This window comes from Dendrobates tinctorius, unplaced genomic scaffold (assembly GCF_039654945.1).
Source record: "Dendrobates tinctorius isolate UK_male_01 unplaced genomic scaffold, ASM3965494v1 ptg000081l, whole genome shotgun sequence".
In the NCBI taxonomy this organism is placed as follows: Eukaryota; Metazoa; Chordata; class Amphibia; order Anura; family Dendrobatidae; genus Dendrobates; species Dendrobates tinctorius.
The window spans coordinates 10,167,391-10,184,483 of NW_027361749.1; the positions used below are offsets into that span (position 1 = coordinate 10,167,391).

The 17,093-nt window shown below is 42.2% G+C and overlaps 1 protein-coding gene across 1 annotated transcript in view; it reads right to left on the minus strand.

Annotated features, from left to right (window-relative positions):
• CCDC178 (coiled-coil domain containing 178) overlaps nt 1–17,093 on the minus strand; it is an 805,328-nt gene that overhangs the window by 711,380 nt on the left and 76,855 nt on the right. The window contains exons 2-4 of the mRNA XM_073583735.1: nt 16,681–16,735; nt 16,168–16,307; nt 5,163–5,197 (exon numbers count right to left, since the gene is read on the minus strand). Coding sequence (XP_073439836.1) covers nt 5,163–5,197; nt 16,168–16,307; nt 16,681–16,717 — 212 coding nt within the window. The 5' untranslated portion in view covers nt 16,718–16,735. The remainder of the gene's footprint in view (nt 1–5,162; nt 5,198–16,167; nt 16,308–16,680; nt 16,736–17,093) is intronic.

Here is a 17,093-nt window from a genome sequence, read left to right on the forward strand (position 1 = left end):
GCTACGGCGGGGAAACGCGTTGAGGGTCCCCCATGAGACATGATAAGTGACCTTTTTATTAATTGCTGATTGTATTTGAGGATGTTTATCTCTCCAAGTGAGAATAGCTGCTATCTTTGTGGGTCACATGATATCATGATGTGGTAAATGTTTTTATTGCTGTATTATCTGTTTGGTCTGCATAAGTCCTAGGGCATTCTGATCTTTTCATTACTGTTCTATCTTGGAAATTGTTTTCCCCTCTGTGATACTAGGGATCACTAGGGAAGTGAGGGATAGTCCTCGTTGAGTGGGGGCGCCAATATCGTACTATTAGGGTGCCAACCTCCACGGATAGGAAGGTATCAGTTAGGCCTTAATGTAGGGCTATGCAGCACCTTATACTAGGTTTATTTTTTGACATTTTTTCAACGTCACTGGGAAGGTGTGTTTTTATGATCATTAATAAAATTGTGTTTTAAGGGGATTTTTATGTACACTAAGTCTTTTCCAATCTCCATGAATTAGTGATTTTTTTCTGGTTTAAGTTTGTTCTGATATGGCCAGTTTCTTATCAACCCCAATTAATACTGAGCTTTGGGCACAGGATGCCAACCAGGTGTTTTTTACAAATCCATTACTTGATAATTCTGATAGCCCCTCTCTTAAAACTTTATTTAAAGACCTCTATCATGCCTACAAGGAAAATATAAAATCCTGGTGGGAGGTAAGGGGGTTGGAAAGTTACATTAAAAATAAAATTGTACCCAAGGGCTTACGTATTAATATACAGCCCTCTCCCCGAACGGCCAATCCTGAGTTTCTTGCTAATTGGATTAAAGAGTCTGTTGAGTCCTCTACTCGCTTTATGTTACTTCTCCTAACCGAGGAGAAAAGGTTGTTTGAGGAATCTACCAAAAAGTTAAATGATCTAATTGAAAAGGCAAAAAAATTTAAAACTGATCCTGATTTTGTACGAAGGGAGGATATTCTTCAAACATCAGTCGAGAAATTTCAGACCAATCTTAAGGATCGTAAACACTTACAATTTACACGTGATCTGACTGACTTTAAAGAGAACAGGGCCTACGGATATCAAGTGGTGAATCAAACTGAGGTATCTTCCTCAGATATTGATACATCTGACACTGAACGAGTAGATAACTCAAACAGTCTCCGGGGAAGAAGTGGACACAATAGGTCGAGATGGCGTCCATCAAGAAATCAGCACAGACAAAGGGATATGGGGGGAGGAAGGGGGGTACAACATTCCTCCTCGGGATCATCATCCTCTGTATCACAATCTTTTTTGGACAGAGGTCCAACAGTAGGATACGACCTGAGGAGAAAAATGTAATTGATCAGGGGCAAATTATCAATTTGTCATCATATGAATTGTCTAAAGATGAATATTGTGTGTTGCAGAAGGGTCTTAATTTTGTACCAACTAATACATTTAACTGCTTTAATTGGGTCAAAGATCTGAACTTATTTTGGCGCAATCTGAAATGGAAACTTTTCTTTAAGCAGCATGACCGTGAACAGTGTCTCCAATTGGGTTTAGCTGAAGAAGACATAGAGGGCCTGGAAGCTCTGACTAGTCTCCTAAGGGAGAACGAGCAACCACGGGGTTTGGGCCCCTTCACTACCCTGAAAAATAGGAGCACCAGGTTGCCACCTAATAATGAGGTTTTGAGCATTGATATTTTTACCAAGATGGTGGAGGAGGATCTCCGTAAAATTTCAAGTATAAATCAGAGTCATCCATCTAATCTTTCCCGTTCTGAAGAGTTGGCTCTTGAGGGACTTGAAAAAAATGCCAGAATAATTATTAAAGCCTCGGATAAGGGGGGTAACCTGGTGCTTCTGGATCATAATAAATATAGGGCAATGTGCTATGCGCTCCTGAATCATGAGGACACATATGAGGTCCTACGGGATAATCCAACATCTGGATACAAAAATGAGTTATTATCCATTCTAAGTGAAGCTAAAGAGAATAGGGTGATTTCGGATAATGAATTTCGGTTTTTATTTCCGAATTCTCCCACAATAGCAACTTTTTATGCATTACCAAAGGTTCATAAGGGGTTTGAACCACTTAAAGGTCGCCCTATAGTTTCTGGAATAGACTCGCTCACTCAGAATAGTGGTGTATATCTGGATAAAGTCCTAAGACCATTTGTGACCACATTACCGTCCTATATACGTGACACATCACATTTGTTGAACCTGCTGGAGGGTGTTGTTCTGGAGGAAAACACCCTGCTGGCGTCTATCGATGTGGAGGCACTGTATAGTTGTATTCCACATGAGTGGGGCTTGAAGGCGGTTACCCATTTTCTACAAATGAGAGCAGTTGAGTGTCAAACACATAATTGTTTCATTAAAAAATTGTTGGGATTTGTCCTCACCAGGAATTACTTCCTCTTCGATTGTAAGTACTTCCACCAGCTCAGGGGGACTGCGATGGGGAGCCCCTGTGCCCCCACGTATGCTAATATCTTCCTGGGCTGGTGGGAGGAAACCCACATTTTTGGGGGGGAAGAGGAGTGGTGGACTCCGTTTATCAATCTATGGGCCAGATATATCGATGACATTCTGATATTCTGGTCTGGCCCTGAGTCAGATTTTCTTCGTTTCATTGAATGTATCAATGGGAATATAGTGGGACTTAGATTTACCTCAGAGTGTCACACCACAAGTATTAACTTCCTGGATTTGACGATTTCAAAGAATGATGATGGAAGGATTAGTACGTGTACCTATCGGAAGCCTACTGCAACAAATAGTCTGTTGAGATGGACAAGCCATCACCCGGAACCTTTGAGGAGGGGGATACCCAAAGGGCAGTTCCTTAGGGTTCGAAGGAACTGCACGGAGTTGAGTGTCTATAGAAAACAAGCCAATGACCTATATAATAGATTTAGAAACAGGGGTTATCCCCCACGTTTCTTGAATGGGCCATGGCATGAAGCATTCATAGCGGATAGATAGGCCCTCTCTCCTCCAGCCAAAAAAAGAAGATACTGTCAGGGACACTGTTGTCAGACTTATTGGCACGTATGATGGTCAGTCAGACAGGGTGTACCATGTTCTTAAAAAGCACTGGGGGATACTCTTAGCTGACCCGAACTTGAAGGGGCTGGTACCATCTAAACCCTCTATTACATATAGAAAAGGGAGATCTATAGGGGATCGGCTTGTGCACAGCCTCTACCAAAGACCCAAGGGAACGGGTACATGGTTAGATAGAAAACCTTTGGGCTTCTTCAAGTGTGGGGACTGTACTAAATGCAAATATATGCTTCAATGTAAAACCTTTATGAGTTCACACAATGGTAAGACCTTTTATCTGAGGGATTTTGGAAACTGTAAATCAACAGGTCTGGTCTATAAGGCCACGTGTACCTGCCCATTGGATTATGTGGGAAAAACCACTAGAGAATTTAGGGTGAGGGTGGGTGAACACCTGGGGGATATCAGAAATAAACGTGATACCCCTGTCGCCAGACACATCAATGGTATACATCAGGGTCGAATGGGTGACATCACTTTTAATATGATAGAATTAATCAAACCAAGGGCTAGGGGAGGTAATCTGGACAATTTAATTCTGAGACGGGAGTGTGAATGGATGTTCAGACTGCAATCGGTCTTCCCTAATGGGATGAATGAATGCATCTCATATGCCTGTTTTTTATGATCTTTTGATTCTCTGGTTGGTTGAACTTGCCCTTTTTTCTGTTATAGGGGGTTATGATAAGGGGTTCTATATGTCTGGCATATTGGATGATGCCTGTATGGCATGGACCACATTGTATGGTTGATTTGATTTATCGCATAGCAATATGCATATTTTTATTTTTCTACATTCCTTGAATTTCTGATGTGCAGCATTATGCCGAATATGAGGACATTGGTACTACTAGATTTATTGGGGTCATCCTTACTGTGATAAATCTGTGGGACATTGTATTGCGGGCAGACTCTTTATTTCCTGGCGATTTCATGTGATGCGCTCTGTCTGTTTACATCATTGAGTAGGGAGAAAACATGTGATCGAAAGGTCCGGCCCACATTGGTGATGCGCCCATTGCTGGTTACTATGGGCGTGTCCGGGAGCAAAGGGGAAACATGTGACCGGAAGTGCCGGCGCCATCTTTGATTCCCCTCCGCTCTGCCCGCACAGGATGGTTCCGGAGGCTACAACCCGCTGAGGGGGTTGCGCGACCGGAAGTATGGGCGCCATATTGGATACGCCCCACGGTGGAACGCACGCTAATGACCCCTTCTTCCGCTTTGAATTTCGAATGCAGCGGCGGGCTCTCAGGTATATGACATTTTTTGCTGAACACCTGGCTCTCAGTTATTTGCATCTTCACACCGATTGGACTGCCGGATAGTGGGTGGTATGCAAAATAATCACACCGGTTATTTAAATCCGGTTTCCTAGACTTCTGGTGCCACTATTATTGAAGGTATCAGGCATGAAGCAGCAACAATATCTTTGATAGGACTATTCCTCCTGATGAACCGCTACGGCGGGGAAACGCGTTGAGGGTCCCCCATGAGACATGATAAGTGACCTTTTTATTAATTGCTGATTGTATTTGAGGATGTTTATCTCTCCAAGTGAGAATAGCTGCTATCTTTGTGGGTCACATGATATCATGATGTGGTAAATGTTTTTATTGCTGTATTATCTGTTTGGTCTGCATAAGTCCTAGGGCATTCTGATCTTTTCATTACTGTTCTATCTTGGAAATTGTTTTCCCCTCTGTGATACTAGGGATCACTAGGGAAGTGAGGGATAGTCCTCGTTGAGTGGGGGCGCCAATATCGTACTATTAGGGTGCCAACCTCCACGGATAGGAAGGTATCAGTTAGGCCTTAATGTAGGGCTATGCAGCACCTTATACTAGGTTTATTTTTTGACATTTTTTCAACGTCACTGGGAAGGTGTGTTTTTATGATCATTAATAAAATTGTGTTTTAAGGGGATTTTTATGTACACTTATTCCCTACAACGAAAGAATCAAAAGACACGTCCAAATGGACATGGAAAGCGAACCTTTTCATCTCATTCATCGCCAGGTTTAGAGCCTATTTAATTAGTCATTCACTAGGTGTCCGATGTAAGAAGTAATATTGATCTCTTGATCACACAAATAGATTCTTACCATTTAACACATTTATTCTGTGCAATGTCACCATGCTGAAAAAAATAAAGAAAGGGAGTGAACAATTAAATTTCAGTTAAATATGTAAAGTAAAATTAATCTAATATTCTTGACAAACTGAAAACAGATGAAGCCCACATGCCAAAACCCTGGACCTCAATACAAAGTTTAGGTCGGCAACTCATGGCTTTTTGGCTTTAAGGGGATTGTCTGGTTTCAAAACAAAAATAGTTTACGGTACTTTGTGTACATGTTCCTGATGGTCGTCAAGGTCGACTTGCTGTTGTTTGAAGCCATCATGCTTTATTTCCAGAGGATAGTATTGTGCCTACGTCATGTGACGGACACACAGGTACAAGACTGAATACAGTAAAGTTATCAGAGCTGCGTCTTGTTACGGGGGCCTATGTGTCCGTTACATGACTCAGACATAGTATTACACTGGAATAATAAGCTTTGTAATGTGAGCAGAGATCGAGAAAACCAAGGATGTCATACCGAACATATATTGGACAATTAGGGTATTTGCACACATGGTCTTTAAGGTGGGCAATTCCGCTGAGTTTTTCAGGAGTAAAAGACGCTTCAGGAAACATTTTTTTTCCAAATGCATCATTTTTAGAGGTTTTTTTGGTCATTACAAGACTGCTTTTTTACAATGTTTTTGACTGGGGTTTTTGACTGGGGCCAATTTTTTTAGCATTTTGCCAGGATTTTTGTAATGTTTTTACTGGCGTTTTCCAGCAATTTTTCTAACTCTATTCAACAATGAAGAAACCACCAGCTGTTTTTTAATGGCAAAACATGCAAAAAAGTCTTCTTGGCGTCTTCTGGGCATCTTGAGAGCCTTTCCATTTATTTCTATTATAAAGTAGAGAGCGTCTTGAGAGCCAAAAACTCCTGAAGAATGGTCAGGTCACTTCTTTTTATTGTAAATGATTAAAGATGTTCAAAAGATAAGTTAGTAACAAAAAAGTATAATTGGTGGAGAAAGGTTGAACTTGATAGACCTTGGTCCTTTTTCAATCTATGTTACTATGTAAAGGCCTAACCATAACAGCATATTGTTTTACATGGAAATGCATATGTACATTTTTTTGAGTGTTTAATAAGAGTTGTTTCCAGCAATTTTCAAAGCGGACCCACCTGAAAAAGAAGATGTCTGCAAATACCCTTATGCACCTTTTTATGATAAAATAAAAACACATTTATTTGCAATAATTAGAAAGCCATAACTTGGTTTGTTGGACTTATAATTTTGCTTAAAAGACCGCAACAACATTATTTCCACTGCTATACAGCTTACTGCTTTCATTTCTTACCATTACTTCTACTGATCTAACTGGCACTATAATGACCGCCCAAAATGGTACTGACTAAATAGTTATCGGAAAGGGCCAACTTAGCTTTGAAAAAGTAATGATTGATGGAAAATGGTAATTGTGAACTACCTAAGTAAATCTGAAAATATATGTCTCCCCACAGAGTAATGACTTGTGCTGAGGCACAGCAGACCTGAGTGTGATTAACTAACAGCTTTCATCTACAGCAGTGAAGGGAAAGGTTCAGTGCTGTGGAGTTAAGTTTCATTACAAACACTTCTCGTATCTCTTGTCACGGTCCATTTGTGGAGCCGTGGCAGAATGTGGATTCTTATAGAAAGCTTTTTCCTTTTTCCCCCGGTGGCCGCTGGGGTAGTTGTTTTTGGTGCTGGTTTTGCCCTCGGTGGCCGCTGGGATTACTACACGTGTGAATTAACCAACAGGTGATGACTACTCCCCCTCCTTCCTATAAAAGGTCGTCATGTGCAGTAATCACTGTTGGTAATATTGTTCTTTTGTTATCCAACCTTGGTGAAAACTGGACCTGCCTGGTGGAGAGGGGGTTCAGCTTGTCTGGAGCAGTGGAGTTGCTGCCTCAATGCTGTTCGGATCCTTTCTCTGTTGCTTGGAGCTTTTGCAGCAGAGCAAAGCTAAGTTTTGGGTTTTAGTTGCTTTAACCCCGTGGTGTCAGTTTTATTTTCCTTTGTGTGTTAGGCCTCTTTCACACATCAGTTTTTTCAAATCAGTCAAAATCCGCCAAAAAGTGAAAATGGAGGATCCGCCAAAAATGTGTAAAAACGGTTGCCAGCGGATGGTACGGATCCGTTTTTTGACGGATCCGCTATATGGATTTTTGTACGGATCCGTCAAAATGCGGATCTGTTCCATCCGCTGGCATCCGTTTTTTCCATCCGTTGGATCCGTTTTCTGGCGGATCCGTTTTTCCACACATCCAAAATGGGATGCTCCCAAATATGATTGGCTCTTGGAAAATGCTCCCAAATGTGATTGGATACTGGAAACTAGGGAAAACTATATCTAGGGTGTTGTAATACAAAATCTTTGAAAGGTTTTAGAGCTAGTGGCAGCGATGGAAGGAGTTATTGCGAGTATTATCAGCTTCTGTGTGGACTTTGATCTTCACTGCAATCGGTTGGCAATTATTGCTCTCCAGAGGGAGAAAAGAAGACTGCGAATCCTGCATCAGAGGAGACGACGGCAGTGGATTCATCCGATAAATGCACAGAGATTTACCTTTGGCGTGTTTTCTACACTATACCTGGAATTGAAGGATAACCCGGACAAGTTCTTCAACTATGTGCGCATGAGGCAGGACTTGTTCGAGATATTGGTGGAGCGTGTTGGAGCACAAATCCAGAGAAGGGACACCTACATGCGGTTTTCTATTTCACAGGCGGAGCGTTTGATGGTGACCCTTCGGTAAGTTATCTATTTTTTAAAAGGTTTCAGATTCTGCAGACTTTTATTGTAATGTTATGGCTTGTAGTTTGTATTAATTTTACTTTTTTCCCTTTTTTTACAAGTTTCCTGGCAACTGGAGAATCCTTCACCTCCCTCCATTACCAGTTCCGCCTTGGGATTTCAACTATATCTGGAATTGTACAACAGGCCTGCCAGGCATTGTGGGATTGTCTACAGGAGGAATACATCCCACAGCCAACACAGGAGAGGTGGCTGGAGATTGCCGACAACTTTGAACAAATCTGCCAGTTTCCAAACTGAGTTGGTGCTGTAGATGGGCAGCATATCAGGATTGTGAAACCCATCGGATCTGGATCAGAATTTTACAACTACAAGTAATTCTTCTCCATTGTACTTATGGCCATTGCAGATGCCAACTGCAAATATATTGCCGTGGACATTGGTGCGTATGGGCGTTCAAACGATTCTCAGGTCTTCAAGATGTCCGCAATGGGCCGTTGTTTGTATGGAGACAATTTTGATTTCCCACCTCCAAGACCACTCCCTGGAACAATAGGCCCACCAATGCCATTTGTATGTGTTGGTGATGATGCATTTCAGCTGTCCAAACACCTTCTCAAGCCATAAGGTAGTCGTGGATTGACACACCGCAAAAAAAATTTTAACTATCGATTGACCAGAGCGCGTAGAGTGGTGGAGTGTGCTTTTGGGATTTTAACTGCAAAATGGAGAGTGCTGTTGACGGCCATAAAAATGAAAACTGACACTGTGGATGAGGTGGTGAAGGCATGTGTCATCCTGCACAACTTTGTACTTTCAAAGGAACCTGTTTCCATGGAAGAAAATCTTTCTGAAACCACCTTGTGGGATTATCAGCAGCCAACTGTTCGGAGTACTGGGTCAGTGGCAAGAATGAGGGACACATTTGCAGACTATTTTCTGACACCAGAGGGAAAACTTGACTGGCAAGATGACATGGTATAATTTTTTTTATTATTTTTTTTATACCAATTGTGAGTAATAAGTGTGTTTTTTTTTTTTTACCTTGTACACCACCGGTGGACTTTTGAAATGTTACCAAGTGTTGTGTTTTTTTTTTTACCTTGTACACCACCGGTGTACTTTTGAAATGTTACCAAGTGTTGTGTTTTTTTTACCTTGTACACCACCGGTGTACTTTTGAAATGTTACCAAGTGTTGTGTTTATTTTTACCTTGTACATCACCGGTGTACTTTTGAAATGTTACCAAGTGTTGTGGGTTTTTTTACCTTGTACACCACCGGTGTACTTTGAACCTTTACCAAGAAATAAAGAACAAAAAAGAAACTACACAATAAAGTTCTTTTAAAAAAAAAAAAAACCTTGTTTATTTGTGAAATTTTTCAAAGTTATATATTTGAAAACTTTGTTTATTTTTTGGTAGAAATTTTTTTGCTAGAAATTTTTTTGCTAGAAATTTTTTTTTATTTTTTTGTAGAACAAGCAACATTTTTCTTTATTACAACATCAAAAATGCTGGTACTGTTGGGTGGAGATACTATCGGAGGGGTTAACAGGGTTGACCACATCGGGGGGGGTGGAGGACTGGGAAGGGAGCTGGTGAGGATCAGAAGTGGAAGGGGGGTTGAAAACATGAGGTTGGGACGGGAGTGGATGGACAGACGAGGTTTGTGGCAACATTGAAGGTGTGTGTGGGGGCGGGTATGATGAGGGCATTGGGGTATAATGCAATGGGGAAGGAAGGTACTGGGAAGAATGGAATGGGGAACTAGAGAAAGGAGAGGGAGTGGTAGGAGGAGGGATGGTTGTATGATGGATGGACGGTGGAAGGATGGACAGGTGGAAGGATGGACAGGTGGAAGGATGGACAGGTGGAAGGATGGACAGGTGGAAGGATGGACAGGGGGAAGGATGGACAGGGGGAGGATGGACAGGGGGAGGATGGACAGGGGGAGGATGGGATGCTTCAGAGAGTACCTCCACTAGAGCATTGTGACAGGCTTGCATCACACGCATCTGCTGGTGAGTACTTAAACCTTCCATTTGCCGGACAACTGATTGAAAAAAAATGTCTCGGCGTCTGTTTTGACTCTGAATTCATCCGTTCCATGTATCTTCTGAATTCCATGATACTTTGATTGATCATGGTCAACCCAGAAGATAACTGTTGTCCATAAGTGTGGAAACCCTGCTTGACAGATGTGTTCAGACTCAAACAGTCAGACAAGGTCATCCTTTCCAGACCTCTCTGACGCTGCTGGCCAGAACCAAAAGTTGGTCGAGATGTTGCGGCAGTGTCAGAGGGGTGGGGTAAAGGGTACTGTAAGTCGTCACCAGCAGCTTCTTGTGATGAAGTCTGCCCTGCTGCTCCAGTGCTGGTGGAGGGGATAGAGGGACGAGACAAGAGGGAAGGTAGAGAGGGGTCGGATACCTTGATGTGGTCACCAGGGGCGGTCTCACAAGGGATCCCTCCAAAGGGAGGCAACTCAGAGAAAAAAAGAGAAAAAAAAAATTAATATATTGATATTTAATTTAACTTTGCTGAAAAAAAAAATTGGTTAAACATGTAAACATTTGTACTACAGAAATGGTGTGTGGAATATTTACCTTCTGCTCACCATCGTCGACCGGAGGAACACCAGGGCTCTGTAATTTTTATACTGGGTGCTCCTGCGTCCTCCCGATCCACTCGGGGCCTGCATCTCCTTGTTGAAGTCCCTCTTGAAACGATCCCTGAGTGACCGTCACCGTGTGATAACCCTGTCACCTGTGAAGGAAAAAAAAAAAAGTGGTTAGTATTCAACACTTCACATGCTGGAATTAAGTTACTGAAATTTGAATACTTACGCACAAAATCCCTGGTCCTCGCATCAAGCTCCTCCTAGTTTTAAACAACCTCCAAACACACCTCATCCCAGAGCCGTCGGGTGGTTGGTTGGTCGGCGTGGTATCGGTTTGCCATGTTCCACAGCGGCTCCCGTGGTTGCACTGCCTGGATGAGGTCATCAACGCCTATTATTAGAGCCTCTTCCAATGCTCTCTGGGGAGCACGCTGTGAAACCTGTGAAGAAAAAAAATAAAAACAAAAATAAATTATTACATTCATTTCAAACACATGAGGTTCATTAATCAATTATCCAAATAAAGGGTTACTTACCGTTCGCCGACCACCAGAGCCAGCACCTCGATGATGCTGGGATGTCCTTGGAGTCGCTCTTGTGCGGGCACCAGATTGTGAAGGCTGTAAAAAAAAAAAAGAAAAAAAAAAGGTATGTGGTTGGATGGATGCGTACTTATTGTGTGTGCTGTGATTAATGTTTGTGTTGGGTGTATTATTTATGTATGTATGTATGTGAGTTTTTGTATGTGCTAAACTTACACTCTGCGCACCCCCTCCTTGTATTTCTCCACCCTGCATGTATCCTCCTGGAAGCTCCTCAGCTTCAGCGTCCTGTGAAAACATAATACATGCATATAGGTTAAAAAAAATAAAAAGTTAAGATACGCGTAAAAAAATTAAGATTTAAAAAAAAAACCATTATTTACCTCAGTTCGCTGATGATGTGAGGGGGAGCTTTCAGAAGAAGACATTCCTGCGGCCTGGCTTACGGGTCTCCTCTGCTGCGGCCTGGTGGGTCCATCCTGAAAGGATCTTCAAGTATAAAGACACTTGTTAAGCTACTATACAAAGGATATTAAAAGCTTTCAGGTCTTTATACTTACTGAGAACAAGGTTGTATGGCGGTTCTGCTGCGCCCTGGCGGTTCTGCTGTGGCCTGGCGGTTCTGCTGTGGCCTGGCTGGGCCTTCCTGAATGGATCTGCAAGTATAAAGACACTTGTTGAGCTACTATACAAAGGATATTAAAAGCTTTCAGGTCTTTATACTTACTGAGAACAAGGTTGTATGGCAGTTCTGCTGTGGCCTGGCGGTTCTGCTGCGGCCTGACGGTTCTGCTGCGGCCTGGCGGGTTCTTCATCAAAGGATCTGCAAGGAACGAGAATTTTAATAACATAAAAAAAACCTTCATTGCTATTAATGTGTTTAAATTCCCTGAAAATCTCTCACTGAGAGTGTAACCACACTGTGATTGCAGGTGTGTAATTCCTGAGTATACCCACTTTGTGTTTGCATGTGTGTTATTTCCCTGAAAAACTCTCACTGAGAGTGTAACCACGCTGTGATTGCAGGTGTGTAATTCCTGAGTATACCCACACTTAGTGTTTGCATGTGTGTGAATTCCATGAAAATCTCTCACCGAGAGTAAACCCAAGTGTTTGAATGTGTAAATTCCAATCTCTCACTTAAGAGTATAACCACACTTGTATACCAAAAACCAAAAATTAATGTACCTTTTTTGTACATATAACCATACTTAATTTTAGCTGGTTTTAAAATGATGCTACAGAGTTTTTAAAAGCAGTTTTTATTAAAAAAAATTTTAGTTTATTTTTTTTTTTTTACACAAGTAGTGTCATGATCCAGGACGGGGTTTCGCTTTGGCCCGTCCTGATCAGACTGGGGGTTAATTGTTCCGCCTCTCTCTGGCAGAGGGTGGCTATTTAATGCTCACTGGACCTAGGTCCGGTGTCAGTTATACTCCTGCCCTAGGCTGAGTTAGTTGACCTTGTGCGTACGTGTGCCTTGTGCCTGATATCTTGCTTGCTTGTTTGGCTTTGATCCGGTTCTGTCCCTGTTACGAGTTCTGCCTGCCCCTCTTGTACTGCGCTACCTCTCGTGTATGACTCTCTGCTTCTGACCCGACTTCTCTCTGCTCGTCCCCTTGGTACCACGTCGCCCTCTTGTGTATGACCTTTGGCTTTGTCTGACTGTTTGTCCCTCCTGTGCCTCATTTGCCCGTACTGTTGTGACCTCCGTTTTTGCCTGACTCTGAGTTGTTGTATGGTGGCCTGTCATATCTGAAAGCAGGATGCTAAGCCCTGCCCCCTTGCAGTCACATGACCATAGATCCTGTGCCAGCTTGCTAACTTCAGTGTCCGCAGGTCTTGTGCCTCTTTACTTTCCGGCGCTGACTGGACCCTGACACTAATAGCTTGAAGCACGCATTGTCACCTCTGCTGCCCTGCTCCACAGGTATCTTTTAGCACTGTTTCTGTACTCAGGACACGCGCACTGGCTCTGTGAGCGAGTGTAGTGCGGTGTCTCTGACAAGTAGGAGCTACTCTGCTCTTTAATTTAAATACCACAATAAATGAAAAACAGTGATATACAAGAGAAACACCACATACAATACACAACACAATCACAGCACAATTGCAAATATTAAAATAAAATTCAGTACACATGCAACAGAAAAACAATTAAAATCCTACTAAAATTACACACACACAGACGTGCAACACTAGGAGGCCACGAACATACATGCAGGAATGCAGACCACACACACACACTCAGACACAAAGACAAGCCACAAACACAGGCAGACAAGCCACAAACACACAGACATGCCCAAACAAATAGTTTAGCATAATTGCAAATATTGAAATAAAATTACAGTACCATGAAAATAAAATTCAGTACACATGCAAAAGAAAAACAATTAAAGTATGAAAAAAAAGCATAATAAAAATACACACACACAGACAAGCCACACACACACACACAGACACACAAGCCACAGAGATGCCCCACACAAAAAGTTTATACTCACACAATTGCAGGCTTTGGTGGCTTTGCTAGCAGGCCTCTCCGTCCTGTCGTGGTGCTGGCAGGGGCCTTGCTCCAGGGGTCTTGCTCCAGGGGTCTTGAAGCTGGGCAGGCAGGTTTTATAGCTCTGGCTCTGTCTCCTTCTATCAGTCTGGCTGGTGCCGGATGTCTGTCTCTGTCTCTTCAGTGTGGCTGGTGCCGGATGTCTGGGCCCAATGATTAATTAGCCCACCTTATATACTTTTTGGACTGTCTGGAAAAGTATCTTTTTTTCTGAGCATGCTCAGTGCGATTTAGCGGATTCCGCCGGCAGATTCCGCAAAATAGCGGATCCGCCGCCCATAGGTGCCCATTCTACCGCATGGTGGCCGACGGCAGATCCGCCGTTGTCCGCCATTTTGACGGCGCAAAAAAGCGTTGCAAGCTCCGTCCACCTCAGACAGAATCCGCCAGGAATATGGCGGATCCACCGAATAGCGGACGTAATGGACGACCATCCGCCAAAATCTGCCACTAATGTATCTCAATGGGAAAAAATGGCGGATCCGCAACAAGAAAAGCGGATCCACCATTTTCAAATTTTGGTGGATTTTGACTGATGGTGAAAAACTGATGTGTGAAACAAGCCTTATTGGGTGCAGTTCACTTTATTCCCTGTCTCACCTCCTGGGGAGGGGGTTGGTGGTTTAGCTCAGGGCTAAACATGAGATAGGGACAGGTCGGGGACTTGGGCCTCACTACCTTCAAGTGTACCCCCAAGTTAAGGAGAGTCAGGGCACCCCCTTAGCCGGAGGGGCAGTTCAGGGGCCCAGATTCCACGTCTCCTGCTTTGTCTCAACTGCCCTGTGACATCTCTTCTCTTAAATTCAAAAGCGCTTTATTGGCAGGTCCAAATACACATTAGCATTACCAAAGAAAGTGTAGCCCTGCCGACTTTGCTGTACTACCCCTTTGCCCCACACTGACTGCTGGAGAAGTAAGATGTCAATCACACTCAGGTGTGTCATGGCACATGTAATCACTCTGCAGTAAGGAGACAGTTGTTATTATGGCTCACACAGTTTGTTGTAAGTTGTAGTGGGAACATACCAAAACAGAAAAAAAAACACGTTTAAAAAGTCTCTTGCTGCAATATTTATTAGAAGGTTATTTTTTGTCCATTACGCATTTCAATGCCATAATGGCATCTTTATAAAAAAAATGTTAAAAAATCATGAACATACGGTACTCTTTTTCCTCTTGTATGTGGATGTCCGCTTATGATGGGCATACCTGGCGACACTGAGAGGAGAGCTACTAGAAGCGTTTGTAATGAAACTCAACTCTACAGCACTGCCCCTCCCCTACACCGACTGCTGAAGATTAAAGGTGTGTGCACACACTGCGGATTCTGCTGCGGATTGATCCGCGAGGAGTTTGCAAAATCCGCAGGTAAATCCGCAGGTCAAAAGACCTGCGGTTTATCTGCAGATTAGCTTGTGGTTTTGCCCTGCGGTTTATCACCTCTACAATGGAGGAGATGGCAAACCGCAGCGGAATCCGCAGAAAGAATTGACATGTCAATTCTTTCTGCGGATTTGAAACCTCAGCAAATCTGCGCGGAAAAATCTGCACCGTCTGCCCTGCGGTTTCCATTTCCCATAGGATATTATGGTACTGTACACCGCAGCAGAAACTACTGCGGATCCGCAGGATCAAAACCGCTGCGGATCCGCAGCAGAATCTGCAGAGTGTGCACACACCCTAAAGCTGAAAGATGTTAATCATGCTCAGGTCTGCTGTATCTCAGCACTGTTTGTCAATACATGTCTCACACTGAGTCTATTCTAAGCTACTGTAAAGGCATGATCTTCTTTCCCTAGTGTGTTGCTGCCTGCTTATAATTGCTCAGCATCATAAAGAGGAAGAAGTACACATCCCAGGGGTTAACTCTCTGGTAAGACCTTCTAGGAATTTAAAAAAAAAAAGTTAACAACAGAAATGAAAACAAAAAGGTTTTATTCTGCTCTACAGCCTTTTTACACACGTGTCCGGTTCAACGTGACAAATTTGGTGAAAGCTCCTTTTTAAAGAGAATCTGTCACCAGGTTTTTGTTACCCATTTGAAAGCAGAATGATGTAGGTACAAAGACAGTAATACTAGCTATGTTTCACTTACTGGATTGTTTGCAGCTGTTTTGATAAAATCTGCTGCAGATCTAGCGGTTCTCTGAATGATGAGCTCTATGTAACCCCACCCACACCACTGATTAGCAGATTTCTGCGTACACTGTGCCAATTAGTGGTGAGCGCTCATGAATAAAAAGGAGTATATGGCAGCAAGCTTATTAGTCCTCCAGTGATAATGTCCTGTTGATAAAACAGTGATTTGATCAAAACTATAGCAAGCAGCCGAGCAAGTGACACATCTCTGGAATCAGGATCTCTATCTCTACATTATGTTGCTCTCACATTATGTGACAAAAAGCAGATGACAGATTCCCTTTTATCAAAAAGTCCTCTACATTCAGGTACATTATGGGATACTGCAATCAAGGAACACGAATGAATTATATCAGTGTATTATTACTCACATGCAGAAACCACTCCCTAATTTTTCCCTCCAGCTTGTCAATGTGACTGAGAGCCTTGTTAACACATGGTAATGGCGTGTTTACCAGTTCACAGCTACGTCTCCTCTGAGTATCCATCAAAGCCATATTGGTGTTTATACCTACAGGAAGAAAGTCAAATGTTAATTGTGAAGTCTTATCACTTTGTGACAACACCATATAAGAAACAGCAGATTGTGGAATATTTATACTGGAAACATCCTGACGTGCTAAATAATATTAAACTCGTTAAAACACATTAAAGGATATGGAAACCCACTTTTTTACCTTATAATAAAATTCTTAATGGAGCCATTAATAAAACCGTGTCTCTATGTTTTTTTTATTTAAAAAAAATACAGAATAGAATAACATAAAGACAAACATCAGTATAAATAAATCCTAACTCACAAGATTTGTGTTCATAACTCCAGAGATTACGGATCCAGACATGAAATGTCATGAGAATTCTATAAAATTACAAACTGAACTTACTATACAGACAGCTGGGTGTTAACTGCACGTCAGTCATTCTGGCTGTGGGAAATGTCTGTCAAAAAGAAAATATGGGGAATTTTCACTAAAAGCTTTCTTCTACAATAACACCATTTTAGTATTATGCCATACGTGGTTCAGTTCTAGTTTATATGATCAGATCTATCACTAATGGAATAAACAAGATTAATTTATAAAATTAAACAAAATTGAAATTACTGGCAAAAATATTAGTGAAGGGCTAGAATGTATATTTTTGCCATACATCTAATGTTTAGGCAAAAATTAATAAAAATAGAAGAGAAAAGAGTGAAAAAATGAGAAGACATTAAAAAGATTTCAGTAGAATATGAGTGACTCAGTGATGTAACCATAGATGCTGTAGCTGAATCTGGCTCCTAGGGCCAAAAACC